The sequence below is a fragment of the Cibotium barometz genome, chromosome 53 (genome assembly GCF_041138505.1).
Source record: "Cibotium barometz isolate CiBa-2024 chromosome 53, ASM4113850v1, whole genome shotgun sequence".
Taxonomy (NCBI): Eukaryota; Viridiplantae; Streptophyta; class Polypodiopsida; order Cyatheales; family Cibotiaceae; genus Cibotium; species Cibotium barometz.
Genome location: NC_141098.1, coordinates 7,662,807 through 7,674,768, shown reverse-complemented (window position 1 = coordinate 7,674,768; position 11,962 = coordinate 7,662,807). Strand labels below are relative to the sequence as shown.

Sequence of the window (11,962 nt, the reverse complement as noted above, 5' to 3'; positions counted from 1 at the left end):
CCGTAAGGCAGGCAGGGCGACCCCATTATTTCATTTGACAGGCATAATCTTTAACCATATTTCTTTGCCTTTTTAAGTGAGAAGGTGAGAAGGGTACATTAAACAACTTTTCAAAATTAAGCTTTTCTTTTCAAGGGTAAAATTTTTCATCCTCTTTTGTGAAAGATGCCTTCCGAAGTCTTCAGATTTCAGGGATCCGGTAAGGTATAGATTGTTGGTTTAAGAAAACTATGAAAAAATACCAAGTTTGTAAACTTTTAAAGTTTAATTAGAATAAATAAATATTATGAAATTTCATTGTTTTTTTCTTGAGTGATGGCCTTGAGGAGACTATTTGCAAGTGGTATTTTGCAATGTTATAAAGTTATAAAATTCTCAAAGCTCCATCCCTTTTTTACAAGCAAACAAGACGTTTCGAAACCAAACCTCATAAATATCAATACCTTGAAACATTGGCATGTGACAAATACATGTGAAGGAGGCCTTAGGGAATGCTCATGGCATTTTCGATCTTTGGAAATGTTTGTCAAAACTCAAGATAGGAGCTTCCAATTTATAAGTTATTCTTATAGCCCATTTTTGCATCTAAAAACATCTTTGATTCATGTGAAAGGCTTCTTTACTAGAGTCAACCAAATCATTTACAATATTATCCACACCACCTCGTGTCTTTGGATGACATGAAAAAGTGGATATACTCTAGACCTTTTGGTAATATCATGTCACTAGTAAATAAACTTGTCATTAAAGATCTCATTAACTATAGCTTTGCATATTGACCAATATTTAGGATTTACAAGATTCAATTCTTAAACGGTATAGGTAATTATCCGCTTTCTTTTTGTGATTGTTTACGTAATTTTTTGATGTACCCTTGAGAATTTGGTGTATTTCTTGTGTATTGCTTGTTTTATGAGATGATCATGCTCACAAAAAAGCCTTTGGATATCTCTTAAGAGTACCTCAAATGTGAGAATGGAAGAATCTCTCTCTCTCTCTCTCTCTCTCTCTCTCTCTAACACACACACACACACCCACACCCACACACCCACACACACACACACACACACACTTATCGAGAAGGGTACTTGAGTAGTCAATTAATAAAAGTTATGAAAGAAGGGTTTTATTGAATCCCATGTGATTTAGCATTGTATGGGCATACAAGGTACAAGCAAGGGTACAAAGAATGAAACTTGGCAGTATCTACATGTATTTGCATATATTGCAATCATGTAGATTCAAATTAATAGTGACTCTAATTGAGGCAAGCAAAGATCCACAACGTGCATGAGAGCCAAATCTATGTGACAGTTATAATGTTGGGATCAGGGTTACATGTAAATGCCTTGTTAATGGAATCAATTTTATACAATTCATGCTTCAAGGCTCCTAGTGGAGTGCCAACACTATTATAGCCCATTCTCAAACTAATGTACTTATAGAGACCAAGTCAAGGTCTTGATGGTGATCAATGTCACTAGGTGCATCAAATATGTGAGACAAATCCCTTGTAATCATGACCGCCTTCCTTGTCTTGAGCTTGTGCATGATCATAGGAAAATTTTCTCTAAGCTTCATAGAAAAGAAGAATATGATGCGATAGGTTATGGCCATGCACAAAAGAACAAAGGTTGCCCACCATTTTGAATAAAGCATGTCCATTTGGAACATGGTGTGGACAATATCCTCCCCGGCAATTGGGGGTCCTCCTGCTATATTATTCTCAAATTGAAGGCCATTAAAATCATTGTTGTAGAAGGCCTATTTAGAGGAAACAATGAGAGGTTATTAGCATGATTGAACTCTTTAATCACTTTTCTACACTCACATGATCAAATTCTTTAATCACTTTACTATAATCAACTCTATGATTGTCACACTTGGGCTTAATACCCAACTAACCCCTACCCAACTACTATAGAGGCCTCATCCAACTCCATGAAGATGGGGACTCATGGGTAGGTAAGGTTGTGTAGCTAGCCTTATGCCATGGCAATTGGCCTACTGGAAGGGCCTACCCATCTGCTAGGCCCCATCCAACTCCATGGGTGGGGACTCATGTGTAGGTAAGGTTATGTAGCTAGCCTTATGCCATGGCAATTGGCTTACAAACCACATTACTAGTATTGAAAATAAAAGTTACATCATTTTTCTCTTACCTTATTAGTCCATGTGTTGAAAGATATGTATGAGAAAGGATATCGCCATATAGGCTTAGGTAATTTGTCTAGACGACAAAAGAAGCCTCCAGTGAGAGAGTAGATGCCCTGCCATTTTCATGCCCACATAACCAAACAAAAATTAGGCTTTTTATACTTATTAAAATTTTAAAGAAATTATATTATTAAGAACAAAAAATATCTCAAAATTATATTACCATGATTCCACACGCTGCCATCATGCCTGAGAGGTAATCTGGTACTAAGCTTGCAATGGACATTAGCAAACCCTCCACAGCTAAAAGACAAGCTAACAACGAAATAAAGAAGTAGACAAAGTGGCCTAAGCCAGGGTGTAGGCCACTAAGTGTATACACTATTACCCCCGGAACAAGAGAGATGAGGAAAATAAATGGGAAAGATGATGTTGTGTTTGCTACAACAAAAGCTGCAACTCCATAGTGCCCATTCAGCCGATCTCGAGTGAAAATCTTTGTAGAAGAGACATCATCACACTCCATTAGAAACAACTTTCACCCCATTAGAAAAGGCTTGAATAGCTTTTGAATCTAATGAGATGATTCTTCAATGCCTTGATTTTTTACAAAATAGTAGTATCTTAACTAACTTAATTGTTGAGAGAGATTTAAAGTACCTTCATATCCTCTACAAAGGAAGGGAAACTCATCATTCCAATCATAGTTAAAAATGAGGTGAGAAACATAAGGAGGGATGCCCTTGCCTGTGCAAGCCATGCATAGACAAATTGTTAATATATATTACTACTATATGCCTAGAGCAAGCATAGACGAAGAATTATATATGACTACTCTATGCCTAGAACAAATCCTTTGCAAGTGGGAAAAATGGGGTATATTTACCTGAATAGCATCATAAGAAAGGCCAACTTTATAAAAAATTGTCCCCACCACAAAGGACAGCATTACATATGCACACAATCTAAACCAGTAGTAGGTCAAGTCTCGTCGCATGTGTGTAAATGATCTAGAAGTCAAATAAAAGGCTTTTGTGTAGAAATCAACACCTCCAGCAGCACCTTTCAAAATATCACCTTCCTAACATATACCCAACAGAATAGTTATAGTTGTGTGAAAACCCAAAAATGCATTGAAACTAAATGTATGTTTAGTTTTACCTTTCTCGAAGCTGCTTGTATTTTAGCATTAACAAATGCTTTAATGCTAGATTCTCTATAAAACTTAATAAGAACTTGGGCATTTTTTGATGTGGTATTCCTTGTGGTTTTCTCCATATCTATATCACAACCCTGCATTTGAAAAATTTGGCAAGGTTTTTGGTATACACCAATGAAAAGTTTAAGTTATTTCTTGAACTTAAGAAAAAATAATGTATCATCATCACTAAACCCTACTCAATAAACTTCAAACCATAAACTCCATCATGCATAGCATAGGCTATGTGCTACAACATCCCAATTTACATTATTATCATAATTGTGCATCTTTTAAAATGTCGAGGTTTAATTTCAAAACTTGAGAGATTTTATGTAAAAAATTGTTTAAGTTATTTTTAAACTTTAAGAAAATTGAAGCTTCATCCTTGGACTGTAGTGAAAAACCTTCAAACCATCAACTCCATCATGAATAGCATAGACTACATGCCAAAACATCCTAATTCACATTATTAGTGCCCAAAATGGGTGTAAGTTGATCCATAAATGTCATTCCATTTCAGCTCACAAATATTTAGGGGTAAACCAATGTACTAAGTCACTTATTTGAAGGTGAAGAGGAGGCCCCGCCATAGTAAAGACTAGCACCAAAACATGGGTGAAAAGTGCACATAGACATTTACCAAGAGGACAACACCTTGTTAAAAAAAAGAGAGAAGAGATGGATAACAATTTTGTTGGATGCAATATTGCCTTGCGTACCTCTTCAAAGTCAGAATTTATGATCCAAAGAAAATGATCTGAAGGGTTCCTAAAAGTTGGGCAAGGGAAGCCAGCATCATCAAAGATCTGCATGCCAAACATAATATATGTGAATTTTTATAGATAATAAATTTTTGATTGCAATAATAATAAGGGAAAAACGTGCTAGAGGTCACCATTAATTTTGAATTACAATAATAAGCATGCCATAGCTCCACATTAATTTTGTCAAACATGCAACATTATAATTAAAGCAAAACACACTATAACCTACCTTTTACTGTGGGAGAGTGGGAGGTTATGATGAAGAGAGAGAGGGGCGAGGAGGCCAAGAAACTTTCACAGTAGATGATGGAATAATTTTTTTAAAAATGTATGAGATAGTAGCTTATATACAAGATAAGAGAAAGAGAGAGGATCTAGAGGAACCCATTTCTACGAAAGTATTTAATAGATTCAACAAAAGTTAGATGAGCTATTGCAAAAAGGAGAAATAAATGAAAAAACTACACCTTTCTTGCAAGCAAGGCATGATTTTAAAAAAACAAGATATGAATAGAGATGGAGGTCTCACATTTCATGTGTTCATCAAAGTGCTAAGTTTACACAACATTTGTTGTTGATTTTGTTTTCTGTACATAAGATAGAGGGCACAATAACAACATTTATAATAGTAGCCATGGTTGATGTGTTTGAGGACAACCTCTATAAATGGAGAACAATGTTATTTCAATACAAAATAGTGGACAGAATATCTATTTCCTAAATAGAGTTAGACCTTGTAATGAATCTAGCCACCTCCTAAACATATACTTGAGAAAGGAGGCAAACTACCCTAATTCATGCTAATGTTGCTTCTACCTTCATTGTGAGACATCCTAGCTAGAGTTCTTTAACATGATCACAAAGTTGAATCATTCTCTAGAGAAGATCTTTTGGGAAGTCTAGTGCTTAAAGCACGTTAGAAACCTTCTTGCATGGAAAACTCCCAAAAGCTTTCTAAATTCCATAAAAGAGCAAAAGACTCTATAAGAATAAACATTCCCTTCCCCTTTGCAAATTCGCTAAACAAACTGGCATCATTTTTTTCGTACATAATTAAGTGCACTAGACAACAACATTTATAATAGCAGCTCTAGCCATATTTATGTGTTTGAGTAAATAGGAGAGAACGATGTCATATTTATGTGTTTGAGTAAATAGGAGAGAACGATGTCATATCCAAATAAAATAATGAACATATTGGCTATTTTCAAACTAGAGCTAGACCCATCTCAACCTTGTAATAGCATATGTGGGCTATCTTTTTTATAATTATCTCATGTTCTTGTATTCAATCCAAACCATAATTAAATTTCTTTCAACTCTAAAATTTGAAGCAAAAAATGTTTTGTTTTAGTGCTCGCTTTTCAAAATATTGACCTTCCATTATATACTTTTGAATCTTCACAAGAGTTGTAAATATGTATTCTCTCTTTAAGTTTTTCTAGACTTGAAAATGGATGATGCCAAGTCCTTCCCCACAAGTTAAAATTCTTACTATTTAAAATCAACCTATTGCTATATATAACAAAAGTATAAAAAGTATTCACAGTTATAGATTCTACACTGTAGATTGAGTTTGATGGTTAGAAATACATGTTTTTAGAGGAAAGAAGGCATTGAATAGCTCTTTGTGTGGCTACAATTTAAATATTTGGAAAAAACGGTTGTGTGGCTACAATTTAAATATTTCAAAAAAAAGTTGTGTTTTTTCACGATGTCTTTTCTTGGCCTAATTTTGGGAAAAGGTTGGTCTTAGTGATGCGTTTTTTTTTTGTAGAGCCCCATTTCAATAAAATACTAAGAAGAATGTTATTGCTTAGATAGGCTTTCTAGAATTACTAAAATTTTACCCTATTGTATTCAATGACATGTGCATGAAGTCCAGGTTCCCTTTGTTATCTCATACTCTATATTAGGATTTTTTAAAGTACTTTCCTTTTTTCATGACCAAAATTTAGAATAAAACTGCATGGTCTTCATTTATTTGTTTGGTCTCTTCACTCATTTTATCCTTGGTTTTCTTCAATCATTTTGGCCTTCATGTTACCAGAACTCTTTCTCTCTCTCTCAAAGGAGGGCACATGCCATTAGAGAGAAATTCTTCAGGTTTATGAAAGATACGCTTTTGCATATTTATTTTGAAAATGAGCTTTTACACTAGTATTTTTAATGAAATTTTAAGATAATCTATTTTTTAATATGATCTTAAACAAAGAAAATCAAACAAGTTGAAAATAATTGAATACATTGCTATAACTTTGATGTTTTGTGATTATCAATTTGTAAAGAGAAAGAATGCAAATAGAAAGAACTAACTTGTTGTGCTTTACTTTGGTCTCCAAAGTAAACCATGCGACCCTTACATAACAAACCGAGTTGGTCAAAGAGGCCAAAAGCTTCACTATTGGGTTGATGAATTGAAAGAATGATAGTTCTTTCTTCCTTTGCAAGGGCTCGAAGTCTTTTCACAACATGAATTGAAGCCGCACTGCCAATGGTATTATGTGAAGCTATGATTCTTGGAGTAAATATTGTGATTGATCAAATGACTTGATTAGTACCTGTCAAGGCCACTAGTGGGCTCATCAAGGAAGAGCAAGGGGGGTTGCTTGATAATTTCAATGGCAATACTCAGACGCCTCTTTTCCCCACCACTTAGTCCTTTTATGTACCAACCACCCACACGAGTGTTCACACAAGCCTACAACATTTTAATCAACATTGTTAGATCATATGTTTTCTTAAAATTTCCAACAATCTCTGATTTATTTACATTTATATATACTTGCAATGGATACAAAATGCATGTAAATGTGTGAAACTATCTTGTCACATTTTGATTGCAAAAAAGGAAAGGTCTTATTGGCATATTTTTACATTATATTGGACAGGTATATATATATATATATATATATATATATATGTGTATATATATATCTTTCTCTATGTATATCTCTCACTCAAATGTAATAGTAACTTATGTATTTTCTCTTTCTCTATCTCTCTCTCACTGAAATGTAATAGTAATTTAAGTATTCTCACTTTCTCTATCTCTCTCTCATTCAAATGTAATAGTAACTTATGTATTTTCTCTCTCACTCTCAAATATAGTAGTAACTTATGTAGGATTTAGAAGGTACATCTCTCTCTCTCAAATGTAATATTAACTTATTTTGATTTAGAAGGTACATCTATATATCTATGTCTCTCTCTCTCTCAAACGTGATATTAATAGTGAACTCTCTCTCTCAAAAATGTAATATTAACTTATGTTTAATTTAGAAGGTACATCTATCTATCTATCTGTGTCACCTCTCTCTCTCAAGCGTGATCTTAATAGTGAAAAGGTTCTCTCTCTCAAGCGTGATCTTAATAGTGAAAAGGTACGTCTCTCTCTCGCTTTCTCTCTCAAAAATGTAATATATCGCTTATGCATGAAGCAGAAGGTACTGGCCTGCAGCCCCATTTCGCGGATGCTGCGTTGCACTCGGTCCTGCTTCTCGGTGAGGCTCATGGCGGCCGGCAGTTGGAGATGGGCCGCGTACAGCATAGTCTCGTACACGCTCAGCGTCGGGATGAGCGAGTCGTCCTGCATCACGTACGCCTGCATGAAACTGGACGCGTTAAAAGTTTGAAACGATTCTTAAATCAACGATGTGTAATTTTTCGAAATAAATTGAATAATTCGAACACGGGAAAAAAATAATCGCCAACCAGGTTGCCGTACGACAGCCGCTGCTTCCTCCCGTTGGCAAGAATCTCACCTTTCTCCATGAACGCATTGCCCAGCCTCCCTTCACGGATCGAAAAGCGGTAAATAGTTATGATTTGGAACACTGTATTCAATTTGAGGAAGCTTATTAATGCACGTATTAGGTTAATTGGGTGATTTATGCCAGTAATACCTGCGAGGGCGTTGAGCAGGGTGGATTTGCCACTGCCCGAGGAGCCCATGAAGGCCACGAGGCCACCAGGCTCTGCATAGCCCGTGACATCCTGCAGCAAGTAGCGTGCTTGGCCCGTGGCATCCCGCGCCTTTACACTCACATCGCGCCAGCTCAAGAAAACCTTAGCGGAGCTTGGGATATTGGCGGCCATGGCTCCAACGATTATAAACTCTGCAGACTGCAATTACCGTGCGGAGCTAGCTCGCCCCCGGCCTTTTATCAGCTTCAAGGTCTCATGAGGCGGCCGGATGGTCACGGAACGCTTGGAAGAAAAAAAAGGGTCAGCTGAAATTTTAAAAATTAAAAAATTCGAGCCGTAATTATTGGTTGGAAGAAGACATGTTAGTCGTAATTATTGGTTGGAAGAAGACATCTTAGTCGAGCGCCGAACTCAGCGTCTTACCCATTGCTGAGTCACGACGACAGAGAGATGGTTTTGGCGCGTCACGTTACCATATAGCGGATTTTCTCATGTGCCGACAGACACGTATTTGACGAAATGATCAATAATCTGCAGTGTGGTACCTCCATCAATCCACACCTCCGTTTTAAATATCTCGTATTCCTCAAATTCCTCCGTTCCCAACTTCCGAAATCCAAACTTTCTACGTTTCACGCATCCAAGGTCTCGAGTCACTCTTGACGTTTCATCCAACTTCGTTCAATTCTTGTACTCCAAGTAACAAGGTCGTCTTTTTAGTTGAGTACACTTTCAATAAAACTTCTGACTTCACAATTTCTATTGGCAAATCGCATTCTCTTTCTTTAATTAATGCTCATGCCATGTCGGTTTCTTTTTTTTTCCTATCTCCCATGTCGGTTTCTTTTTGGCAGAGGTTCCTTTTTGACGCCAAGGTTCCTTTTTAATTAATTATTGAGAGCCAAGGTTCCTTTTTCATGGACATCATGCCCCTTTTTGGACATTTTTGTGGTAAAATATTATTTTTCATTTGCAATAAAAAAGGTAAACTAGGTAACTTGTGAAAAAACGGGCGTTATTTCTACTAAACCTATCATTTTGAAGGATAACCCAGCCCGTCAAAAATCATCCTTTGGTAAGAGCTCTACAAGGCCACATGTGCTGTGTGGAGCTCATTGCCAAGGACTTCCAAAACCCTTCACTTGGGCCCTTTTACCCTGCAGATAAGATTTTCATATGAGCTTGCCTCTATAGAGGCGTTGGAGCATGTCTCAAAGGCCATGCATGCATGTACTGGAGCTCAATTGGAAATGAACCAAGCTCAAGCAGTTGAGCTTGTTGTGCTATGGTGGAGAGCCTCATTTTTGCAATAATAAGTTTGAAGATTGACTTTTCCAAAATGGAGGAGAACCACTTCAAGAGAAGGCACCGTGCCTAGAACCACACAGGAACAAATGAAGTACAAAAGTGAAAAATTGTGTTGTTGTGCTATGGTGGAGAGCCTCATTTTTGCACTAATTAGTTTGAAGATTGGGTTTTCCAAAATGGAGGAGAACCACTACAAGAGAAGGCACCGTGCCTAGAACCACACAAGAACAAATAAAGTACAAAAGTGAAAAGTTGTGTGATGCAGCTATACACCCAACACCCATGCATGTAGCTATACACCCAACGCCCATGCATGTAGCTACGTAGCCTCATGTACAACTGTTGTGTTGAGGACTACAACAAAAAAGATAGGGGCAGAATGGGGCTCCCCTATTCTGCCCCTTGTGTGTGTGTGTGTGTGTGTGTGTGTGTGTGTGTAATGAACATTAAAAATATTTAAATATATTGTAAGCCCCCCAAAAAAGACAAACATTAAGAGTCCAAAAGAGGACATAGTTATCATTGATAACCTTGCAAATAGCAGGTACATATACAAGCCCAAAAACGTTACTATTAGCATACACATATAAGCCCAAAAAAGATGTTACAAGATGAAGTGTTACAAAATAAACTTGTGAGAAATGTGACATTAAAGCATAGCCTATGTCCTATTACAATTTCCTAATAAGGAAGTAAACTAATCTTCATTATCTTCGACCTCCTCAATGCAATCAACATCCTCACTATGTGCTACATCTTCACCACCTTCATCTTCACCCTACATTACATATAATAAAAAATATACAAAGTTAGTGCTCCATCACTTTCATATTAAATAACTTTAAAGAAATTAAAACCATGAGGATAAATAGTCTCACCTTATAGTTGCCTTGGTCTCGTGAGATGTCTCCTCTTTGGTTACTAGTCCTTATTGTTTTAGCCATTACCAAGTTTCATCTTCTTTATGGTTTACATATCTATTCTCCCATTCAATTGGGAAGAGCAACCAAGTACCAATTCCTATAAATAGTTAACCAACATGCATAAGAATCAATATGCATAAAAAACATGAAAGTTAAACAACACATTAATAAATCGTAGGTGGTTGATCGTGTCTAGCAGTCGTTGCTGTTTTTCAAAGAATTTGATTTTGAGATGCTCCTCGAATTAGGCAAACAACATGTTCATGGCTTAGGAAGATTCCACCTCTAGAGCTCCGTCCAAAGCACACCACTCTAGGAGAGTATTACAAGCACCACAACCTAGCAAAAACAACACTAGAAGGCACCAACACACCTAGCTAACATCCCCTAGTACTCAACTGCCCCGATTGGATACTTCAATACCCTCCCAACCTCCCTATTTAGTATGGTAGTCTATTCAAAATGTCCTCTAGGGTTAGCATTGACCTCCAATGTCTCTAATCTATCCACCAAAAAACCAAAAACCTCTCATGACACAGCTGACTCCTAGTTGAACAGAATAGCTACTAGCTCTGTTACCACAAAATTGGCCTATACTTCCTCCTAGGTCCTGTCTTTGTTTCTTGTCAAAAATCTTCTCTCTAGAGTCCTAAGTGTCCTCCACCATCGACTAGCTTCAAATCCTTGTCTAAAACCTCTCAGAACTAAGTAGTCGCCCTTAGAGACCTCTAGTTGATAGTATACTCTTTTGGCTACCTGAGACAAGTTAGATTCTCATTGTCACCTGCCCTCCAAATTCGGATGGCTTTCCCTAGGCCATATGAATTCCTAGGCAGGTGTCCTCTAGTGTCCTCCACGATCCTCCAGTGTCAGCAGACCAGATAGACACAATCCCTCCATCTTTCTAGATGTCCTATCGACCCTCTTCCAGGCTTTCCTTCACCTTCCTCCTGCAAAATTCTGCCACAGAACCTTCTGCCTCTGAATTCTTTAGTAAATTCTGAAACTTCCCAAAATGTCCTCGTACACCCACAAACCCTTAGACACTTCTAAGCCTTGCAAGATATCACCTTACATGCCCTCAGCCAATTACTACAAACTCACAACTGTCTCTGAATGAATTGTTTCCACTTAGCTAGCCAACCTGACTTGGCTCACACAGATTCTCTCTTCTTTGAGTCTTCTTTGAGTCAGCTAACACCATAGGAGTCTCAAAACACTTAAACAAAACCAGAACCAAGCTTTAGAAACTCTCCATTGACCACTAGTGTCAAATTGCTATCCGACAGAAACTCTGTAAGACAATAAGCCTTCTGATATTTGTCCTCAGACAGATCCAAAACCATCAAGTGTGGCTTGATATCACTTCCTACCAACTCAAATAGATTAGAATAAGATCGCGACACAACCTGCTAACTTAGAATCATCCCTTACTTAGGCTAACTCACCCAACACAAACTTAATCTTAAATAGTTCTTCACTTATAGCCTTATCTTCAAAAGAACCCCAACCAGGAAACAAAGAATTGAACCAAAACCATAGAAAAACTCTTTAATTTCACACAACTTGATTCTCTGTATCTTTTAGAAGGCTACGTAACAAACCCCCAGACTGGGAGTGGAGCGGATGAATGAAAAAACAGTAACAGAGCCAGAGAGATCTCACACAAATGACCACAAAAT

General features: G+C 37.1%; 1 protein-coding gene across 1 annotated transcript; it reads right to left on the bottom strand.

Moving 5' to 3' along the window:
* Positions 1-1,127: 1,127 nt before the first annotated feature.
* On the bottom strand, positions 1,128-8,220 carry LOC147608240 (ABC transporter G family member 1-like). The gene is made up of 12 exons (XM_086789049.1): positions 8,028-8,220; positions 7,837-7,916; positions 7,577-7,726; positions 6,684-6,823; positions 6,439-6,610; positions 4,078-4,164; positions 3,319-3,450; positions 3,044-3,238; positions 2,818-2,904; positions 2,381-2,653; positions 2,163-2,270; positions 1,128-1,764 (listed from the first exon to the last, which is right to left on the bottom strand). The coding sequence occupies exons 1-12, from the start codon at positions 8,218-8,220 to the stop codon at positions 1,426-1,428; spliced, it is 1,956 nt and encodes a 651-aa protein (XP_086645175.1). The 3' UTR covers positions 1,128-1,425.
* Between the last annotated feature and the right edge of the window lie 3,742 nt (positions 8,221-11,962).